Source organism: Lagenorhynchus albirostris, chromosome 14, assembly GCF_949774975.1.
Source record: "Lagenorhynchus albirostris chromosome 14, mLagAlb1.1, whole genome shotgun sequence".
NCBI lineage: Eukaryota > Metazoa > Chordata > Mammalia > Artiodactyla > Delphinidae > Lagenorhynchus > Lagenorhynchus albirostris.
The window spans coordinates 79,208,658-79,231,234 of record NC_083108.1 but is presented as its reverse complement, the minus strand read 5'-3'; the positions used below and the strand labels follow the sequence as shown (position 1 = coordinate 79,231,234).

At 54.5% G+C, this 22,577-nt stretch overlaps 2 protein-coding genes across 32 annotated transcripts in view; one reads left to right on the top strand and one right to left on the bottom strand.

Moving 5' to 3' along the window:
- Positions 1 to 22,577, top strand: part of SH2B3 (SH2B adaptor protein 3) — a 40,505-nt gene that overhangs the window by 9,584 nt on the left and 8,344 nt on the right. For all 10 annotated transcript variants that reach the window (XR_009534797.1, XM_060121384.1, XM_060121379.1 and 7 more), the window contains exon 2: positions 650 to 1,420. Coding sequence is in view for 9 of the 10 variants with exons in the window: in XM_060121384.1 (XP_059977367.1) it covers positions 677 to 1,420 (744 nt within the window). In the remaining variant the exon portion in view is untranslated. The remainder of the gene's footprint in view (positions 1 to 649; positions 1,421 to 22,577) is intronic.
- ATXN2 (ataxin 2) overlaps positions 21,735 to 22,577 on the bottom strand; it is a 127,612-nt gene continuing 126,769 nt past the window's right edge. For 16 of the 22 annotated variants that reach the window (XR_009534790.1, XR_009534792.1, XR_009534791.1 and 13 more), the window contains one exon: positions 21,735 to 22,111. The gene's annotated coding sequence lies outside the window, so the exon portion shown is untranslated. The remainder of the gene's footprint in view (positions 22,112 to 22,577) is intronic. The other 6 variants (XR_009534777.1, XR_009534781.1, XR_009534785.1 and 3 more) reach the window with 1 other exon arrangement.

Sequence of the window (22,577 nt, the reverse complement as noted above, 5' to 3'; positions counted from 1 at the left end):
CCCACAGGTCACCACTGTTTCTGGATGGCGTTGCTCCAGCCACATGTTTCCTGCCCACCACTTAAATACATTTATGTACACATAAGAATTGGTAGTTTTGCTTTGTGTGTTCACGTAAATGGGATCGCACGGTTGTATTGCTCTGTGGTTTGCTTTTTTCCCTTAATGCTGTGCCCTGGTGATTCCCCAAGGTAGCATAGATCTTCGTCCTCCTTCTCCACTGCTGAAGCATATTCCAGCCTGCAAATGTACCACAGTTTATTTCACCAGTCTCTGATAGGGCTTTAGGTTGTATTTATTTTTTCCTGTTATAAATGTGGGGGCAGGAAACGCCTAGCAGGGGATTGTCTTGTACATGCCTCTCTGCGCATGGGGGCAACTATTTCTCTTGAATACTTAGAAGTGGAATTACTAGGTCTGAAAATGATCCTGCCAAATTGCCCTCCAAAAAGACTGTACCCCTAACAGTACCGGCAACACTGAAGGGAGTGCCCGTTTTGCTGCATCTTCACCAGCACTGGGTATTAACAGTAATTTTCGCTTTTTGACGTTGTGCCTGGTGACTAGCATGTCTGGCGGTGGCTTTAAGTGGGTGTCGCTCACCCGTCCGCTCCCTCCTCTCTCACTCACTCCCCACCGTGTCTTTCAGCCCGGCAGCTCTACCTTGGTCTCCACCATGAACGGGCCCACCTTGCAGTCCTCCTCGGCCTCCTCCGCATCCTCGGCGGCGACGGCCCCATCCCCGCGAGGCTGGAGCGAGTTCTGCGAGCTGCACGCGGTGGCCGCAGCCCGGGAGCTGGCCCGGCAGTACTGGCTTTTCGCCCGCGAGCACCCGCACCACGCGCCGCTGCGCGCCGAGGTCGTGTCGCTGCAGTTCACCGACCTCTTCCAGCGCTACTTCTGCCGCGAGGTGCGCGAGGGCCGGGCGCCCGGGCTGTCGGGCACCCGGGCCGCCGCCCCCGCGCGCGACTACCGTGAGACTGGCCGCGGGCCCCCGGCCAAGGCCGAGGCGTCCCCAGCCGAGCCGGGCCCCGCCGCCCCCGCCCCCGGCCTTCCCAAGGCCCGCAGCTCGGAGGAGCTGGCCCCGCCGCGGCCGGCCTGCTCCCTCCAGCACCTGCGCCACAGTCTCCGCCACATCTTCCGCCACCGCTCGGCCGGGGAGCTGCCCGCGGCCCCCAGCGCGGCAGCGGGGGAGGCAGGCGAGGCCCCGGCCAGGCCCGGCCTGGCCCGGAAGCTCCTGCCCTGGAGCCTGGCCCGGGAGCCGCCACCTGAGGCCCTCAAGGAGGCGACGCTGCGGTACAGCCTGGCCGACGAGGCCTCCATGGACAGCGGGGCGCGCTGGCAAAGGGGGCGGCTGGCGCTGCGGCGCGCGGGCCCCGACGGCGCGGACCGCCTGCTGGAGCTCTTCGACCCGCCCAAGGTAAGACCCCGCGCACGTGGTTACGGGGGTACGGGTGGTGACACTTTTCCAGCAGGCGGCCACAAAGTGCCCGGCGGAAAGCGCGCCTTCTTAAAAGGGAACTTTTTCCTCTGAGAATCATTTTCCATTTACAGATAGTACAGAGTTCCCTTATACACTGCACCCAGCTTTGCCTCATGTTAACATGCTACAGTACCATGTACATCCGTCTTATAATTAAGCGACAAACATTGGTACATTACTGTTAACTGAACTCCGAGGTTCCTTTGGATTCCACTAGTTTTCCCCTAATGTCCCTCTTCTGCTTCAGGACACCATGTTAGATTTAGCTGTCAAGTTTCCCTAGGCACCTCTTGGCTGTGACAGTTTCTCAGGCTTTTCTTGTTTCTGATGGCTTTGACAGTTTTGAGGAGCGCTGGTCAGGGATTTTGTAGAATGTTCAGGGACACCATACATGGGCATCATGTGGGCTAGTGGCAGCCTGGTCCAAGGTCCTTGAAACCCCTGACCCAGATTGACCCTGACAAACAGGAGGGTTTCTCCTAGGGATTTCAAAACGTCGTGGAATTCCTGGGAGCCTCCCATGCTTTGTGGATGTCTTATTTTCTTTCAAGTTTAAATCTTTTTGTCTTTTTCCTTTGCGACCCACTTAATTCCGGCCATGCAGTTGAGACTGAAGGTCGCTGTGGTCTACACACCTGCCGGACTCCATCTTTGACCAGATGTGTCAAGTTGATGGGACCATGTGGTCTTCCTTTCTCTTCTCTTTGTGGTTCTGTTATGTCCTAGGGCCTTGGTCTAGAGAGTGAGCAAAGCAGATCCCAGCCCTGAGGGGTCACGGTCTGGGTGGAGGAGACCAAATGATTATTCATTCATTCAAAACATACTTGTTGAGCACCTACACTGTACCAGGCACACACTAGGTGCTGGGGGAGCTGGCGTCTTGGTGGGGCTATTGGAGGACTAAACCTACAGATGAACATGGAATCAAGTGTATTTTGTGCTCTGAAGGAAAGCAGTGAGGCCTCTGGGAGGATAACTGAGGGGCCCTAATTTGGGGCTTGGGATGGGGTGTTGTCAAGGAACCCCCTTATGTGAAGTACCTTTCCTTTTAGACTTCATTGTGGGGTCCCATGCACATGCTGAGGCGCGTGAAGCGTGTCTGAAGCTCCACGAGTGTCCCTGTGTTAGTACACGCGGTGGCCCAGTGCCCCAGGGGCTCCCTCATGCCTCTTCCACGTCAACACTCCCCCCCTCCCACACATCGACTCCCACCCCCGCGGATTGCATTTCTCTGTTTCGAACTTCATATAAATGGAATCGTATAGTATATTGGTTTTTGTGTCTGGCTCCCTTCACCCAGCATGTTCTAGAGATTTGTCCATGCTCTTGGGGGCATCAGAGTTTGTTTCTTTTTATCGCTGAGTAAATCCAGCCTGTTGTGTGAATGTACCACAGTTTATTTATCCATTCACCGGTTGATGGATATTTGGGTTGTTTCCACTTTGGTACTTTTGCAGATCATGCTGTAATGAAATTTGCTCTTAGGTCTTTGTATTGACATACGCTTCCATTTCCCTCCGGTAGATTCCTAGAAGTGCTAGGTCATATGGGAAGTGCAAGTTTAATTTTATATGAAACTTCTAAACATTTTCCAAAGTGGCAGCACAATTTTGCATCCCCATCAGCAGTGAATGAGTCTTTTTTCTTTCCAGCCCTTCTAGTGGATGTATACTGGTATCTCAAATCTTGGCTTTAATTTGCATTTCTCTTATGACTCATGAGGTTAAGTACCTTTTCATGTGTTTATTGGCCATTGGGATTGACTCTTTTTTCAAGTGTTTGCCATTTTTATTGAGTTGTCTGTCCTTTCCTTATTGATTTATAAAAGTTTTTATACCTGAATGTACTTCAGCACACTTGAATGCACTTTCTTTGTATCATACATACGACCTCCTGCTCTGTGGTTGTCTTTTTTTGTTTTTTTTTTTTGCGGTACGCAGGCCTCTCACTGTTGTGGCCTCTCCCGTTGCAGAGCACAGGCTCCGGACACGCAGGCTCAGTGGCCATGGCTCACGGGCCCAGATGCTCCGTGGCATGTGGGATCCTCCCGGACCGGGGCACAAACCCGTGTCCCCTGCATCTGCAGGCGGACTTTCAACCACTGCGCCACCAGGGAAGCCCCCTAAGTTCTTTTTTAAAAATATTTTATTTACTAGTTTATTTATTTATTTGGTTGCACCCGGTCTTAGTTGTGGCTCACGGGCTCCTTAGTTGCGGCTCGTGGGCTCCTTAGTTGCAGCATGCGAACTCTCAGTTGTGGCATGCATGCGGGATCTAGTTCCCTGACCAGGGATCGAACCCGGGCCCCCTGCATTGGGAGCGCAGAGTCTTAACCACTGCACCACCAGGGAAGTCCCATGAACCTAAGTTCTTAACTTTAATGAAGTCCAGTTTATCGGTTGCTTTCCTGTATGGTTAGTGCTTTTTGTGTCCCATTTAAAGAATCTTTGCCTACCCAGGGTCATGAAGATCTTTCTTGTCTTTTCTTTCTTTTTTTTTTTTTTTGCCTGCGTTGGGTCTTTGTTGCTGCACGCAGGCTTTCTCTAGTTGCAGCAAGTGGGGGCTACTTTTTGTTGCGGGGCGCGGGCTTCTCATTGTGGTGGCTTCTCTTGTTGTGGAGCACGGGCTCTAGGTGTGCAGGCTTCATTAGTTGTGGCACGTGGGCTCAGTAGTTGTGGCGCACGGGCTTAGTTGCTCCATGGTGTGTGGGATCTTCCCAGACCAGGGCTTGAACCCATGTCCCCTGCATCAGCAGGCAGATTCTTTTCTTCTTTTCTATTTTTGGCTGCATGGGGTCTTAGTAGCAGCATGCGGGATCTTCGTTGAGGTGTGTGGGATCTTTTGTTATGGCACACGGGCTTCTCTCTAGTTGTGGCCTGAGGGCTCCAGGGCACGTGGGCTCAGTAGTTGTGGCACTTGGGCTTAGTTAGTTGCCCCGTGGCATGTGGGATCTTAGTTCCCCAACCAGGAATCGAACCCGCATCCCCTGCATTGGAAGGCAGATTCTTCACCACTGGACCACCAGGGAAGTCCCGGCAGGCAGATTCTTAACCACTGCACCACCAGACACATCCCTTGTCTTTTCTTCTAGAAGCTTTATTGTTTGGGCTGAGTCATATTGATGGGCCTTCACAAGATCCATCCTGAATTAGTTTTTGTGTATGGCGTGAGGTAGGGGTCACACTTCTTCCACTTCTGGCACTACATGCTGATGTGACTCTCTTTTTCCTATTGGATTGCATGCAATGCTACTTTCATCCTAAATCTAGTGTCTATCTGTGTGCTTCTGGACCCTCCTTCTGTTCCACTGGCCTATGTGTCTATTCTTATGTTAACACCACACTCTCTTAATCACTAAAGTTTAACAGTGAGTCTTGCGGAGGTGACTTTTCTTTTTTTTGGCTGCACCACACAACTTAGGCGATCTTAGTTCCCCAACCAGGGATTGAACCTGTGCCCTCAGCAGTGAAAGCACGGCGTCCTAACCACTGGACCACCAGGGAATTCCCACTGAGGTGGTGACTTCTGAACTGAGATCTTAATACTGAGATAAGAACCTCTGGGCAGCAGGAACAGCATAGGCAAAGGTGCTGAGATGGGAAGGCATTTTGTATGTTTTTTTTAAAAATGTATTTATTTTTATTTATTTATGTATTTATTTGTTTGCGCCGGGTCTTAGTTGTGGCAGGCAGGCTCCTTAGTTGCGGCTCACTGGTTCCTTAGTTGTGGCACGCGAACTCTTAGTTGCAGCATGCATGTGGGATTTAGTTCCCTGACCAGGGATTGAACTTGGGCCCCCTGCACTGGGAGCACGGAGTTTTAACCACTGCACCACCAGGGAAGTCCCCAGCATTTTGCATATTTTTAAGAAAGAAAAACAGAAGTGTGTTGGGAGCACAGATGGGGAAGATGGGGCGTGCGGGAGGATGTGCGGGTAGAGGGTCCTGTGAGGAGTCAGTATTTTATCCCAAGTGTAACACGAAGCCTTTGGAAAAACGCAAGTGCAGATAAAAACTTTACTCATTTTTAAAATGTCTCAAGGCTCCGACACCATGAAAGGCAAATAACGTCCCAGACACATGATCTTATCTGCATGATAAGGTGGGGTTCCCTATAAAACTTTAAAAACAACTGCTGCTGCTTAAAATAAACCATCTTGGAAAACCTAGTGTCAGGAGTCGGATGGACCCAGTCAAACAATGAATTAGCTTCTTTCTCAGCTCTGGGGCCTTAGGCAAGTGACATCACCTCTCTGGGCCTCAGTTTCCCCCTCTGTACAGTGGAGCTACTCAGAGTTCGCACCTTGTGTGGCTGTTGTGATAACTGGGAGGGCACATCTGCTGAGCGCCTGGCGCAGGGGAGGCTCACTGTTACTGGCCCGCCTTGTTATTTTGGTTGCCATGGTAGTGAAATGATTTGGGGGCTAAGGATGCAGATTTACTTCTAGTACTGGTTTGGGCCCTCATTGCCCAGCTGGGATGCATGGTCAAGGCTCCTGTTCTTTGGGAACCCTGAGGGTGGGCCCTGGTCAGAGTCCTCAGGGCTCAGAAGTGGTGTCTGGCCTTGGAGAAACGGGACCCGGAGGGGCAGCTGGGTCCCTGAGGCTCGCCCCTCCCTCCAGGCCGCCTGGACCTCTGCCATAGGCTTGGTGGTCGCTGTGTGACCTGGGGTGTCCCCCACCAAGCGAGCAGCCCTGGTGGGGCCTCTCCTGTCCCCTCCACAGAGTGCCTGGCCTGACACAGCAGGCCCAGCTCCGTCAGCTTCTGACAGCTTCCCTTTGTGCTTGCAACAGTCTGGGGCTCTTCCTGAATGTTTCCTGGAGTGACTTGGAGCCTCCAGTCTCTGGGCCAAGGATACCTAGACTAGAAGTCCTGAGTGTGCCTGCCTGGAGGGTAGCCTTGACCTCCAACCTCTGACCCTGGAGTTGTCTATGGGAACAGCTTTAAACATAGGCAAAGGAAGGTTTGACAGCCAGGGCTTGAGCTCTGGGTTCATACCCGAGCTCTGTCACTTGAACGATACTCAGCACCTGTTTGGAGAAGCCCTTGCTGCCCAGAGTGGGGAGAGGCTTGGAGGACGAGAACTGAGAGTGGGCAGCTGCCCAGGGATATCACTCGGGCCTCAGCCAAGCTAACGCCACCCAGAAGTCTGAGGCCAGGTGGCCAGCTGCTCATGGGTCAGCCTCACCTGGACTTGGGTCACAGCTCCGCCTCTGACCGGAACCTCTGACCTTGGGCCGGTCACTTCCCCACTTGGAGCCTCAGTCTAGTCATCTGTAAAGTAGGGGTGATAGCAGCAGCCAAGGGTCAAGGGTCACCGTGCGGGCTGTGGTGGGAGGGAGCTTGCCACGACAGGCGGAGTGTAAGCGGAGGCCACAGGCTGCTGCAGTGGGCGGCTGGAGGGCGGTTGGAGGAGACATGTGTGACTAGTTCCCAAAGTCTGAAGTCTGGTTTCAGTGGCATCACTGCAGATGGACGGGAGGTGGGGCAACCCTTCCTTGTACTACGCGCTGGCCCTCGGGGGAAGCTAGGGATTGCCTCGGCTGGGGGGTGGTCATCAAAGGTCCCTTGGCAAGAGGTGACATCTGGGATGAGCGCAGGTGCTGATCCTGGAAGATCTGGGTGAAGGAGTCCCAGGCTGAGGAAATGGCAAGTGCAAAGGCCCTGGAGTGAACACGAACCGGGAGACTTTGAGGAACAGCCGGGTGGCCAGGGGCTGGAGTAGAAGGAGGAAGGAGGGATGAGGTTGGAAAGGTGATGGGGGCTGGATTATTTGGGGCCTTCTGGAGCATGGTGAGGATTTTAGGTTTTACACAAAGAGCAGTGGGAGCACTTGGAGGATTTAGGGCCAGAGGGGCTGGGACACCTATCCAGCAGCAGGAATGGGCTAGAGGAGCCCTCTGGGGCTGCTCTGGTCTTCTGGCTTTTGGGAGAGTGTGGCTTGAGTCTTCTCCTAGAAGACCCTCTGGTCCCCATGTCCGCTTGTCCTGTGGCACCTCCCTCTCCTTGGGCATCTCTGAGCCCAGGCTGGGATGGGGGAACAGCACGTTTACTACCTTAAGTAGGCACCTACTGTGCGCCAGGCATTGCCCTAAACACTTGACTTCAAGTCCTTCCCATGAGGTCAAGCTTGTTGGCCCATTTGACAGATGAGAAAACCAAGGCTGGGAGAGGCAAAGAAACTCGCTCAGCACCATGCTGCTAAGGAGATCGGAGCCCCTGATCCAACAGGTCCCTGCTCCCGAGCCCCAAGCCACACTGTGAACGGCCTCCCTCCAGCCACGGGGTGCAGAGTAGTAGCTTCCAGCCGGCCAGGCCTGAGACGTACCATCCCACTCAGCAGTTAAAAACAAGAAAGTTGGGGCTTCCCTGGTGGCGCAGTGGTTGAGAGTCTGCCTGCTGATGCAGGGGACACGGGTTCGTACCCCGGTCCGGGAAGATCCCACATGCCGCAGAGCGGCTGGGCCCGTGAGCCATGGCCTCTGAGCCTGCGTGTCCAGAGCCTGTGCTCCGCAGTGGGAGAGGCCGCAACAGTGAGAGGCCCGCATACCGCAAAAAAAAACCCAAAAAACCCCAGAAAAGCAAGAAAGTTGGATTGGTTGCCAATAGTTAAAAACCATAAAATGGAAAGATTTCATATAAGAACCCAGTTTCTGGTTTCTCTTATAAATTGGTGGACTTGGAAGTGCTGGGCCAGGATCACTTGACGTGCATCCCAGCCTGGCCCCTGTGGAGGGAGAGCCTGACTGGGAGGTCAGGGGGTTGTCCCAGGGTCAGGGAGAGATCACAGGACCAGCCACCAGGCCCGGGGTGGCTGGCCTTAGGGCAGAGCTTTGCCGGGAGCTGGGGGTCCATTTTCAAATGGAGCACATCTGGGCTGGCCATGGCCTTGGGGCCAGCCCTTTGCTCTTTTGGGCCTCAGTTTCCCCACATGTCCAAGCCTGGTTTGGCTGAGATGGTCTCAAAGCCCTGCCAGCCCTACTGGGTCCGGGGGCTGAGCCTCAGCTTCTCTCATCTTTAAAGTGGGGGTAATGATGAAATTCTAGTAGCTGTTGTTGAAAAAATGCCTTTTTAGCCAGCATCTGTTTGGCACTTGTTACATACTAGGCACTTTACTGCCTTGGCTTCATTTAATCCTCACAGCAGCCCTGTGAGGGTGCTGTTGTGATTACCCCCATATCACAGATGGGGAAATTGAGTCTAAGAGAAGGTAGGTGACTTGCCCAAGGTCACATAGCTCTGAGCAGCTGAAATGGGGTTGGGACCCAGGTATTCGGGCTGCACCTGGTGCCTAGCAGGTCTCCAGAAGGATTTATTATCATGGGTAGTGGTGCTGGTGGTGTTTAGCCAGTGGCCCTACCTGGGAGTGGGGTGGGGGTGTGCGTCTGTTTTGAGTTCTCAGACCAGGAAAGGCTCCTTTTGGCCATCTTGTCTAGTGCCACCAAAGATGGGGACACTGAGGCCCAGAGGGGGCTGGCCAGTGCCCCTCTCACCCAGCATGTAAGACTTGGTGGACCCAGTGTGCTCTGCCCTTGGTCTCTGCTGCTCAGCCCAGAGAAGAGGTAGAGGAAGGAGGGGGGGACTCACAGGGGATTCAGCCCACATCCCTGAGCTCCCCTCCTGCATCACACAGGCCTCTAGTACCCCCAGGAAGAAGTGGTCTGGTTGGCAGTGGCTGGACTTGCTGGTCCTAGGGAGAGCCTGACCTACGCTGACCTAGGCCGGGGGCCAGTCGGGCAATATGGTTCAGAGCTGTTCCCCCTCTGCTCCTTCTGAGCTGTCCTTGGGCAAGTGACTGGGCCTCAGTTTCCTCATCTGTAAAATGGGGGTGGTCCCAGTGCCTGCACGTGTAAGGGAGGCTGTGGATACAGTATATGCTGACTGGGTAGGTGAGGGGCCTGGGTATGAGTGTGGCCGGGCAGCCTGTGGGCAGTAGGTGCTCCCGGCAGCCCGGCTGATGAAGGGGCTGAGTGTCCTGAGCACTGACTGTGGGCGAGGGCGATGCCGAATTAGCCCCCTCAACGCTCCCCTGACTCTGCAAAGTAGGCATGGCCACTGTGCCTGCCTCACAGATGAGGACACTGAGGCTCTGAGACACAGAAGGAGACACTGCTGGACCCTGGGGGCCCGAGCCTGGAGCCCATGCCCCAAGTGTGGGAAAGAGGAAGCAGAAAGAAAGGGACGTCCGCCGGGGGGCCTGGCGGTTTCCTCTCGGAGGCAGGAGCGTGAGGAGGAAGAGGAGTGCTGGGCAGGAAGCGGCCGGGCGGGCGGGCGGGGCAGCCTCCTGGGCCCCCGGACAGAGCTGGGCCTGAGTCCTGCCTCTGCCCCTTCTGAGCTGTGTGACCTTGGGAAAGGCACTTCACCCTCTCTGTGCCTCATTTTCCTCAAGTAAAAAGAGCTGAGTGACGGCACCCACATCAGGGCAATGGTGAACTAGCTGCTGTCCGCATGGTGCCGGGTGCCGGGAGCCGTGCCCGGCGCAGGTGGTCTCAGCAAATCTTAGCTGCTGTGGGTTTTTTTTGTTTTTTTTGGCTGAGCGGCATGTGGGATCTTAGTTCCCCGACCAGGGAGCGAACCCGTGCCCCCTGCAGTGGAAGCGCAGAGTCCTAACCATTGGACCTCCAGGGAAGTCCCATGTAGTTGTTGTTATTTTTATTAGTCATTTTCAGCATGATGGGCACTACATTTGACACATCCCATGCAATTACCACAAACCCTGGGAGGCGGGAACAGTGATGAAGGCATCTTACAGATGAGGAAACAGGCACAGAAAGGTAGAGAGACCTGCCCAAGGCCACACAGCTGGGAGATGGAAGAGCAGGAATGGAGGCCGGAGTGGGCCTGCCAAGGCCAGGGGGTGTGTTTAGCCCCCGAGCAGCCCGAGAAACCGCCCACCTTCTGCCTACAGCTCGGTAGATCTTCGTGGGCTGGCGAGAGCCCTGATGTCCCAGGGGGAGACAGGTGCGTCAGAGGCCAGTGGCTCCCCGATCCCATCCTCTCCCAGGGGGACCAGGGGCTGAAGGCTGCCAGGGTGAGAGTGGGGTTTCAGTCCTCACTCTGCCCGGGGCTGCTTAGTGACCCAGGTTGGTCCCTGCCCCTCTCTGAGCTGTGAAATGGGCAACCAGGGGGCTTGATCCGGGCTTTCCGGGGCTAGTGGGGGGAGGGAGGAAGGGGTGGTGGTGGGCAGGGCTCCCGTGGCTCCTGTGGGGCCCCCAGCCGCGCACACACAGCCGCCCCATCTGCCCCTTCTTGGGCTTTCGTGTAAGGTCGTGTTTTGAAAAGTACTTTGCTGCTTAGAAGAAACCCCCAACCATGCTGAAACCACGGGCAGATGGTATCGGCGTGCTTCCTTTCAGCTCAAATTCTGTGAATCCAGAGACTGGAAGGTGCCCCCGAATCCAACAGGGGGAGGGTGGCGAACGACAGTCATTTATCATCACACCCTGCCCCCCGCCCCCCCCGGAGCCTCTGGGGGCTGCTTCCACCCCACGCCCTTGCTCCTTGGGGCCTGTTAGCTGTCGCCAGCTTCTTGGAAGTTGCTTTTCTGTTTTCCTTTGTTTGGGGGACTGGGTGTTGGGACACACAGCTGCAGAGTCTGGGCCGTGGGCTTGGCGGCCGGGGAGAAGGGCAGATGGACAGGTTTGGGTTCAGATCTTGGCTCTTGTGTCCTTATTACGTGGCTTTGGGCTGAGAACTCAGCCTGTCTCAGCCTCAGTTTCCCATTCTGGAAAGTGGAATGTCAGTACTGGCCTTGCTGGGTGATTGAGTCGAAAATAGGCTCTGGGAGGGCCTGACACGATGTGTTTCCTCCCTGAGAGGCAGAAGAAGGGGCTTGCTGCGTGGGAAGTCACCAGACCCCAGGGGTGGGTCCCCAGATGCCCTCCCTGGGATGGGCAACAACCTAGCCAGCTCTCCCGGTAGCCTGGACTGGGCACCAGCCGCCGGCGGGCTGCCAGGCGGGCCCGCTGGAAATCCCCCACCCACTCCTTTGCGAATATGGAAAAGGAAAGCAAAAGGCACAAGCAGAGGTCTGCGCTCAGAGCGCTGGCGCCCCCGGGGGTGGAGGCGGAGGTAGCTTCCTTCCCCAAGGCTGGAGGGGCCGCCTCAGCTTCCTTTTTGGGGCCCCACACCCTTTTTTCCTCTCTCCCCTCTGGGCTGGGGAAGAGGCCACTGTTTTCCTCAGGCCGTGGACCCCGCTGACCGCTCAGCCTCTGGCACCGGCGGGTGATGGCGTACGGGGGAGGGGGCCCATCACGGCGGCACCTGGCCTCTGGGTTCTCCCTCACCGTGGCTGACCCTCCCCTCCTGGGCCTGACCTGAATCCTGACTGCGGCCCAGTCTGAAGTCCGTGGCGCAGCAGAGAGAGAAACCTCTCTCCAGGGAACCGTCTGGAATGGGAGGCCCCGCTGTGTCTCTTTTCAAATCTTCGTGTAATCTAGGAAACTGTCTACCTTACCGAGGGCCTCCACGTTTGAGTTCCTAGTGTTTCTGGTTTTGATTTTTCAATTAATAAAGCTCATGGCAGAAATTATGGAACAGTAACTGAAAAACCACCCACAATCCTACTACCCAGAGAGAACGAGCATTTCCATTTCACTTAGACGTCTTTGTAATCTTCTGTCTTGTATTTCTTTCTCTAGCTTTTCCCCCAAATTGCAATTCCGTCCACATTCACTAATTCTTCACTCAGCAGTTTAGCTAGGGAGCCCCCTCTGTGTGCCAGGTATGTTGGAAACATAGGCAGAAACTTTTGGACAAAACCCCCAGCCCTTGTGGGACTGACACTCATCCTACCTTTTTGTTACCTGCTTTTTTGTCACTTAACATGTCTTGAACATTTTTCTGTTCTCTTAAATATTTTTCAAGAATGTCTTAAAAGTAAATACTGGCTGCACGATATTTCATTTACACAGATAGGCCATGATATATTTATCTATGCTTATCTAGACTCCTATTTCAATCACTTCTAATTTTTTTGCTCAACTGGACAACCTTGTGACAAACATGTTGTACGTAAATCTTGCTGCCCATCTCTGATTATTTCCTTAGAAGCATATTCCTAGAAGGGAAGTGCTGGGTGGAAGGCTTTGTGAGCACTTCTCATGTTTTCTCTTTCTCTCAAAGCTTTATTGAGATATACTTTACAAATTATAAAATTAACTCGTTTAAAGGGTACAGTGATTTTTGGTATATTTACAGGGCTGTACAACTATCTCCACGATTTAATTTTAGACCACTTTCATCGTCTCAAAGAGACCTTGTGCTCATCAGCAGTCACTCCGCGTTCCTCCTCTCCCCCACCCCCAGGCAACCACTAATCTATCAATACTTTCTGTCTCTCTAGATTTGCCTAGTTTGTTCTTTTCATATAAATGGAATCAGACAATATGTGGTCTTTTGCGACTGTCTTCTTTCACTCAGCATCACATGTTCAAGGTTCGTCCGTGTTGTAGCTTGTGTCAGTATTTTGTTCCTTTTTATTGGAAATAATATTCCATTGTATGAATAGATCACATTTTGTTTATCCATTCCTCAGTGATGGACATTAGGTTGTTTCCACTTTTGGGCGATTGTGAATAGTGCTGCCACGAACATTCGTGAATAAGTTTTTGTGTGGACATACGTTTTCATTTTTCCCTGGGTATATACCTTAGGAGTGGAATTGCTGGATCATATGGTAACTCTACGTTTAACATTTTGAGGAGCTGCCAAACTGTTTTCCAGAGTACCGCACCATTTTATATTCCCATCAGTAATGTATGAGGGTTCCAGTTTCTCCACATGCTCACCAACACTTGTTTTTCTTATTTTATTATTTGGCTACGTCGGATCTTAGTTGCAGCATGTGGGATCTTTCATCACGGCACGCGGGCTTCTCTTTAGTTGTGGCGTGTGGGCTCTAGAGCACGCAGGCTTAGTTGCCCCGCGGCATGTAGGATCTTAGTTCCTTGACCAGGGATCAAACCCGCACCCCCTGCATTGGAAGGTGGATTCTTAACCACTGGACCACCAGGGAAGTCCCACCAACACTTATTACTATCTATCTTTTTGATTGTAGCCACCCTAGCAGGTGTGAATGGCTTTGATTTATGTTTCCCTGATGGCTAATGATGTTGAGCATCTTTTCATGTGCTCACTAGCTATTTCTAATGCTTCTGATATATCCTTTCCAAATAGTCTTCTAGGAAGGTTATACCCATCTATCTTCAAATAGTGGTGCAAACACTGGCTATTATTTTAAAAACCTTTGCCAACTTCTAGGTGAAGTGGTTATCTTGTCCTTTCTGCTTATGAATGGAACGAACCATTTTTCTTTTTTAAAAACAATGAGATATAATTCACATAACATAAAATTCAGCATGTTAAAGTGCAATTCGTTGTTTTTAGTATACTCACTGTGTGTGCAACCATCACCTCTATCCAATTCCAGAACATTTCCATCACCTCAGAAAGAAACCCAGTATCTGTTAGCATCGGTCCCCATTCCCATCCCCGTCCCCTCAGCCTCTGGCAACCACTAATCCTACTTTCTGTCTCTGTGGATTTTGACTCTTTCTCCAGTGTTTCTTGGTCATAGACATTTTCTGTGACTTACAGGCCATTAACTCTGTGTGCTCCTCTCCTGCACTGCCTGCCTCTTTCCTGTTGACTTGCAGCAGCTCTTTACACTGACATTAGCGCTCTGTCACACGTTGCAAATATTTCCCTAGTTTGCCATTTGGCTTTTCGACTGGTCCTGAGTTTCTTGGCCTATGGAGGTTTCTAAGTCTGGGCAGTGAAATACAGTGATCTTTTCCTTTATGGTTTTGTTCTTTGCTTTTTCTGCTTAGAAAGGCCTCCCTGACCCTGGGATCAGATAATTATTTAGGTTCTTCTATTCCAGTTTTGTCTTGGTTTTATTTTTCACATTTAGTTATTTAATCTAGCCAGCTTTTATTCTTTGTGGCTGGTACAGTTTCCTGTTGTTTTTTGGTGTCAGTGAGATGCTGTGTGTCAAGGCATATCACTAAACGTGGGCTAAGGATAACGACAACAGCTCACGGCAGATTGAGCTTGGAAGGGTGGAGATTCCTGGGCTCTCGCCCTGGTTTCCCTGTCAGCTCAGCCCAAGGCTCTGCTCAGCCGACTCTGAGCCTCCCTGGCATCCCTGAAGCCCCTTGAGCCCCAGAGGCCCTCGCTTTCACCTCTTCTTCTGAATCATCATTCTTCGAAGGCAGGCGGTGGCCACCATCGGGGCTTTTAGGGATCTTGGTGGTGACGAGACCCCCCTCCCTCCGGTGCACTCCCCTACCGGAGGCCGGTGACAGAGGTTATCTGTTGTTTCTTAACCACATCTTTTTCCACTCTCCCCAGGCGTGGAACAGACACGGGGCCCAGGGTGCAGCTGAGGGCTGTGCTGCAGGGGCAAGGGGCTTCCCCCACTGGGCTGGCTCCACAGAGAGGCCGGGAGGTGGGCCCGCCGCAAAAGGCCCTGGGGGGCCAGCCAGCTCCAGGACCCCTGGCCCTGTGAGACTCAGGTGCTCCTCTGCTTTCCCGTCGAGAGCACTGAGCACACCCTCCCGTGCAGCAGGAGAGCCCAGGGAGCAGTGCCAGGTTCGGGGCCGGTGTGCCCCCTCCTGCTCGGGGCCTGGGCACGTGGCAAGGAGCCATGAATTCCTGTCTTGGGGGCTGACCACAGCCCGGTACGCGAGGCCTGGGGTGTCCTGGCACCGAGGTAGCCGGAGCAGCACTACGAGAGGAAGGCGTAGCCTGCATGAAGGTGGATGGGGACAGGGTGCACGGGCCTTGCAGCTCTTCGGCCACGCGGGGCAGGGAGGATTCCTGGCGCGGTACTGGGAGCAGGATGCGGTCGCCCAAGGCGTGGGCTGGTGGCAGCTGCTTTGCAGCCGGCGGGGGGCTGGGGTGGGGGTGGGGTTCTGGCTGGGCCCCGACCCTGCTCCGGACCCACGGTCGGCCCAGGCCCAAGTGCCAGTCAGCGCTCCCAGACAGAGACACCGCTCTGTCCTCAAGACCGTCTCAGGCAGGGCGACGGGTAACTGACTGAAAGTGGTTGATCCTAATTTGCCAAAGGTCTTGGCCCGGAGTGGTGCCCCGCGTGGAGGAAAGGTGTAGCGGGGAGAGGCCTAGGAGGTGTGGACAAGTGGCCTGGCTAGTGAGGGTGGTGGCACTGGCTCCTCTGTTCCCGCCTCTGCAAGGCCCCATCCCAGGACACGCCTCCCCAGGCCGGGCCATGTGGCCTGGACCACTGTCACCCCGAGGGGGGAGGCGAGGTCAGCTAGCGAAGGTGCCGGGGGGTCCGTAAGCTCCTTGGTTTGCCAGTTCATCCACGCCTGTGACGGGGTGCAGGGAGTGGGACTTCCAGGTGTGGTGCCTCTTAAGCCACGGACCCCCCCACCCAGCCGGCCTCAGAGCGGAAGTGCCTGCCCGTCTTCACAGCGGGGTCATCCACACTCAACCACTCGGCGTGAACTAGGACACCCGCGTCTCAGGAGGGGTTTGAGTGGCTGTCAGGGGGTCCCAGACTGGTTGTGTGTGTGTGTTCGGGGCTGTCTCTCTCTATGGGGGGTCTCTGTCTCTGGGAGTTTGTCTCTGAGGGGATGGTTGCTCCAGCATCTGAGAGGGGCTTTGTGTCCCAGTCTCTGTGATTGTGTGTGTGGGGGGGTGGTCGCCATCTCTCTCAGAAGGGGCTTTGTGTCTGTGTCACTGAGAGTCTGTCTTTCGGACATGTCGGGGCGGGGGGACTTTTACAGGCTTGAGGGGGAGCTCACTGCAGGTGGGGTTCAGACGAGCCCCCAGCCGCTGTCTGTTTCAGCATCTCTGGCTGGTTACCCCTCCTACAGGGCCTCTCTGGGTCCGATAGTGGGGGCGCAGGCCCCCACCCTCAGGCTTGGTCGCTCAGGGTGGGATCTGGGGCTGCCACCCAGAGGAGGGAGGCGAAATGTTGGGGACTCCGAGCAGGGTGGTTATGCTTGGGGGATGTCTCACCATGTCAGTGTCGGCTCTGGAGAAGCTCTGCTTCTGGCACTGGCGGGCTCTCACTTGCCAGAAAGGGGAAACTGACTTGATCCATGTGGCTTTTAAGGAAGCTTCTCCCATCCCTTTCCTGCTCCCCCGCGGGGAGAGGGAGCTTGAGGCAACAGGGAGCAGACCAAGGGGGAGACCTGGGAGACTCCTGTGTACTCAGGGCGACAGGCAGGTTCACGTACAGAAGCCCTGAGGTTGCACTCCAACATCACCCCCATTTTACAGATGAGAAAACAAAAGCACAGCGAAGTGAAGTGATTTGCTCAGGCTCACGCGGAGAAAAAGCGGCTGAAGCAGGCACTCGAAGGGCCTGTGTGTGTGTTGCGGGGCTCTGGTTGGGGGCAGAGGAAGGAAGTGACCTGGGGCCTGTAGTTCCAACATTTGTTCAGCCCCTGGAACGGGCTCATTGCCTTCGCTTTGCCCCCTAGGGAGCCGGGGAACAAGGGGGTGAGATAACTCACCACACCCCCTGCATCTGCCCCTGCTCCCGAGACATGAGGGCTGGGGCCCCAGGCACTTAGCAGCTACTCACCCATCCATCTGACAAACCCTTTCCAAGTACCTCCTCTGGGCTGGACCCAGTGCTGGGCCCCAGCTGGGAACAAGGCCTGGTGCCCTGTCCCCACCCCCCGAGGAACTCCCAGGCAGGCGGTGGGGGCAGCTGCACCTTCAGGAAATTATGGCCAGGGCTGATAAGCCCCGTGACGAGGGAGAGGCACAGGAATCGCACTGACCACGACTTGGTGATCAGAGAAGGCTCCCTGGAGGAGGGGAGGTTCTCTCTGCTGAGACCCGCAGTTTGGGTCAGGCCTGGTGGTGGGAGAGAACATGAGCTGGGAGGAATGGGCTGGATGGGGGTGGGTGGTGTGGGCTCTGGGGCTGGGCAGACGAGGGTCCGAGCCCCAGCTCTTCTTGGCTTCTTTCTCCGTGGCCGGGGACAAATGATTTTGCCTCTCAGGGTCCCCGTTCCTCCATCTGTAACACGAGCCTGATGTGTTCCGTGAGGTGTCCAGAGCCTTCCTCTCAGCCAGTCCTCTCCCCTGGCCGGCTCGAGCCCCTGGAGGCCCAACCTCGTGTCCTCCGTCCTCGCCCCGATCACCGTGCTTTGACGTATCCCTGCCACTCCTCCAGAGCCCTCATGGCGATGGGCGGTCTGCAGTGGGGGCCATATCCTGGGCCCTACTTATTATCCCCAGCACTCACAATACTTGGCGAACAAGGGGCCGGTGATGAATATCTGTATAGGAATGAAGTGAGCATCTACAACCTACCAGGCACCGTGGTCGGTACCGGGGATGCCACAAGAACAAGTCCCCACAGAGAGCATTTCACAGGTTGACAAGTGCAGTGAAGGAAGTAAAGGGGTTCTGTGATGGTGACTCTGTATTTAGACACCTGGTCAGGGAGGGCCTTCCTGAGGAGGTGACCCTTGAGCTGAGACCTGAATCCGAGAGGAGCCCGATTTGTGAAAATGTGGGCAAACTGCCTTTCAGACAGAGGGAACAGCAGGCACAAAGGCCCCAAGGTGGGAGTGTGCTTGCTACATCGCAGGAAGTGGAGGCCAGTGTGGCTGGATCGGAGTGAGAGGAACAGTAGATGAGATTGAGGAGGTAACAAGAACAAGGTCATGCAGCGTCTCATGGGCCACGGCGAGGACCAGCAAGATGGGGCCCACAGGAGAGTTGTGAGCAGAGGAGGGGGATGGGAAGTAGCTGGATTCTGGATGTGTCTGGGAGTAGCAATGGCGGGACTGATGGACAGCAACTCAGTTTCTTTTTTCTTTTTCTTTTTTTTTTTTTTGCGGTACGCGGGTCTCTCACTGTTGTGGCCTCTCCTGTTGCGGAGCAGAGGCTCCGGACGCGCAGGCTCAGCGGCCATGGCTCACGGGCCCAGCCGCTCCGTGGCATGTGGGATCTTCCCGGACCGGGGCACGAACCCGTGTCCCCTGCATCGGCAGGCGAACTCTCAACCTCTGCGCCACCAGGGAAGCCCAGCAACTCAGTTTTGATGCTGCTCATCTCGCAGGGGGTTCAGGGTGTCACCCTGTTTTCTGACGCCTCACGCTTTGTGGGGGCTCCCTGTGAGCGCCCCCTTTGACCCCAGGCCAGCTGGTTCCAGAGCCCTTGCCCCAGCATCCACCATTCTGCCGCTGTGGGATGGACTGAGCCCTCCCTCCTCCAAGTCTCTTGTGCCTGGGGAAAGGGGGGCAGGGGAGGGAGGTGGGTGTGGCCCCCCTGCCCAGCCTTCCCCTCGGATGCCGTGGGTTCCAGACGCACCCAGGGCCCACGTTAAACACGGATCCCGGGCTGACTTCCAGAGGACCCAGGCCTGCTGGTTGTGCATCCTGTGTTGTGACCAGCCCCTCCAGGAGGTTCCCTTAGCCTTGGCTCCTCATTTGTCAAGTGGGGATAAAAACACCAGCCTCATGGGCTGTTGGGGGGGGTCATGGGAGGCGCCCACCACTGTTCTTCAGACAGGTGCCCCAGAGCAGGGTGGTCTCAAAGTATCACCATAGTCATGTCAAGGATTGCCCTCCACCCTGAAACAGTGACCTTCCTGCTTCTTTGGTCCTGGCACCTCCGTTCCTCAATATGATGCTTTTTTCTTTGAAATTTGAATTTTCTGGAAATGGTGCTGGCCTGTGAATTCAGCAGTTCAAAGGGGTCCTGGATGGATAGCCCAGGCCCCAGTGCCTGGTACATAGTAGGTGCTCACTAAAGGGTGGTGTGAGGGGGTCTGTTAGTACCATTTCTAGCCACAGCAAACTCCCCTGCCAGCTTGTGGATTTGGCTGTACTTTCTGGTCTCTGGACGTTAGCTCTTGCTGTACCCTTAGCCTCCAGTGCCTTTTCCTCCACCTTCTCCACTTTGGAGAGTGCTCAGCAAACATTTAAAGCCGCTAACTCTATGCCCTGCAGAGGACACACAAAGATGGAAAGGGAGCAGGGAGGCTGCCTTGGGCTCATGGTCTTGTGGAAAAATAGCTGTGAAAGCTGAAAGCTTCCTCAGGAGGGGCTGTTCGCTTCTGAGCAGATCAGGTATTCCTTCTGTTCACTGCTGAGCAGATCAGGTATTCCTAAGACTGCATTCCTAAGGCCCTGTGCTCATCCCCACCTTGTACCGTGTCCCCAGGGACCTTTCCATACCCTGCACACACTGTATTGCCAAATTCTCACGGAAGGTAGGGGCACTATTACCCCACCTTACAAAAGTGGAGACTGAGGCTAGGAGAGGTGAGTCACTTGTCCATGGAAGATGAGGCAGAGCTGGGACTCAAAGCCAGGACTGTCTAATTCCCAAAAACCAGGATGGCAATGTTGCTTGCGGTGGTTGTGCAGACCCCAGAGAGGCTTCTGAGCAGGACACAGGGTGGCCAAAGTCTAGGGAACACATGGGTTCAGGTTTCTCTGCTTCAGGTCTTCTCAGAGCCTTTAATGTACTACTGTGCACGTGATTCTCCATGCACAAGAGGCTGCCTTCTCTTGGGGAATCCCTCTTTGCACTGGCTGCCAGGAAGCTCAGAATCAAATTGGTGGCAAGTGAAACTCTGGTCTGTGTTCTAGCAGTTGTCTCCCTTCCCACTCTGAGTATCCCTATAACCCGACTAAAATTTTTGGAACAAGACAGAGTATTTTCTTTTTTTTTTTTAAGGTTGTTTTGATACAATCAGTAAGACATGATTAAGCCTTTCCCATAATGTTTTTTCGTCCATTTGTTCATTCATCCATACAGGCAGTATCGATTCTGGGCTGTGGCCTGGGGTTGGGGGACTCAGTTATCCATGACTGGGATCTAGAATTTCTTCTGGGCCTTTAAGTTTTCAGGCCCCCATCAAAGACTGCACTCTCATCCTCCTCCTCCTGGAGTCTGCTTACTGTTCCCACGCTACCAAAGAGAAAACTGAGGCTGCCAGTTAGTGCCACGCCCAAGATCCCAAAGGTAGTAAGTGGTGGAGCTAGGGCTCGTCTAACCTTGCCTCCAGGCCATGGGGATGCTACCTTGAGGGCATGAGGGCCATGGCAGAGGAGTGTGGCTTGGACCTAGACCTTCGGGCTGTATACTATGTCCTACTTCCTGTCCCATTGCTGCTCTTTATAGGACAGGAATGAGGGTCCCAAAACCCTGGGAGAGGCAAGACTTCTAAGGGGCTGGTGTGGCCTGGGGGATTCCAGATGGTGGTGGGAGGCCTCCCCTCAAGGCTTTCCCTTGAAGGATAAAGGCCCCTACAGTGGATGCAATAAGGCCATTGTGAGGGCTCGGCCTGCCATACCACGGGACCCTCCGTGCCAGGCCCTTTACTGCTTGGGTGTGAATTGGATGTTGTCTTCCCCTCCAGCCTCCCACGGAGGCAGCGGGTAAGAGCAGGGTCGGGCCCAACTAGCTGGCCTGCTTCTGCCCAAGTATTTAATGTGAGCGTCAGCTGCCCACCTCCACAGCTCCACCTTAGAATAAGCCGACGGACTCCCACAGCCTCAAGGTCCCGTGGGGACTGCCTCACTGCATGCCAGTCTCACTGTGCCTTTGTGCTTCCCCACCTCAGGGCCTTTGCCAGGGTCATCCTGGCACCTACCTGGGAAGCTCACTCACTGCCTTCCCACCCGCCTGTCCTGGCCCTTACCGTCCCCTGCCTGTTGGGTGTCTGTCTCCCTTCTCTGGGAGCGCTCACAGCTCTGTGATCCTGTGTGTATTTGGTTCCTGCTGGGGCACCGGCACCTCTGCCGGGGTCTTGTGGGTATGAATGGCCATGAGTACACGGCAGAGCGGGGTACAGCCCAGTACCCTGGAAGACTCTGGATGGGCCATCCCCGCCCCTGAGCACACAGGGAGTGGCAGCAGGTTTAGGGAAGGCAGGGCCTCCAGAGAAAGGCCAGGTCTGGTCCCAGTCATCCTCTCATCCCCTCCAGGCAGATTCGAGGCCCAAAAGGCCGCCCGCCCCCGGCCCCCTGCCATGGGAGAAAGGAGTCCTTGGACAGTGGGAGCTTAGGAGGACCGGATGAACCCGTGGGCTAGGCAGAGCTGACCAAAACGCCCTCCAAAAGCATGAGAACAAACCTAGGGCCAGAATTTTGCTCTGTCTTGTGTAGAAGCACATGGAACTTCCTGCCATGTCCACTGAACAGACTAATTGTCCTTTCAGGGATCACCCTACCCACCCTCTGGCACCTTCATGTCCTTGATCTCTTCAAACCCAGAAGCACCTGAGTAGTTCACTGTGTGTTATATGCATAGTCACAGTGATATATACATTTTATTTTAGTATCAATTACATTCCATTACTCTCCCCTTTTATCCTACTTAGGGTATGTACGTAGGGAGGGAGGTTATAACTTCGTTGCAGGTAGAAAGGGAGCACATTACAAACAGGGTCTGTAAGGTTGAGAGAAAGCAGGTGTGTGCTCAGGGGAAGCTGTAGTCCTGTACGTGACACAGGAGCACTGTAATGCTGCCGTACTGCAGTCCTGTGACACGGGAGCACTGTAACGCAGCAGTCAACCCAAGCAGGCTTTTCCCATCTTGGCTGGCCCCAGCCTGGAAATTTAACAACAGCTGTTTATCAGGTATTTCTTTCACTTGCAATATATAGTTCACCCATCACCATACCAACCCTGTGAAAAGAGAGGGACTATTAAATATTTCCACCATACATACATATGACAAGACTAAGGCACGGAGGGCTGAGTTGCTTGTCCAAGGTTATACAAGAAGGGTAGGGTCAAGGCTGAACCCTAGTGCCTAGAGGAATAAGAAAAATTAAAAAGCCTGGATAAAGTTAGCTCTAGAAATGCAAGCCCTACTGTGAGGACAGTGTCAGAGCCGGTCTACAGCTTTGTCTTTACGCTTCCTAGCAGCCAGAGCAAACAAGGAAATGGATTACCACTGGAGGCACAGTGGCCACTGGAGCTAAGAACGAGAGCTCCCCAGCAGGGATGATGCAGGATGTGGCGGGTGACAGTCTACTACCGCCTGTACTGCAAACACTGGGACGGTCTGGTCATTTTGATCACCCAAGCACAGTGTGACTCTGAGGTGGGTCCAGAGAGCAGCTGCTGGCCTGGCTTGCTCTGCGTGGCA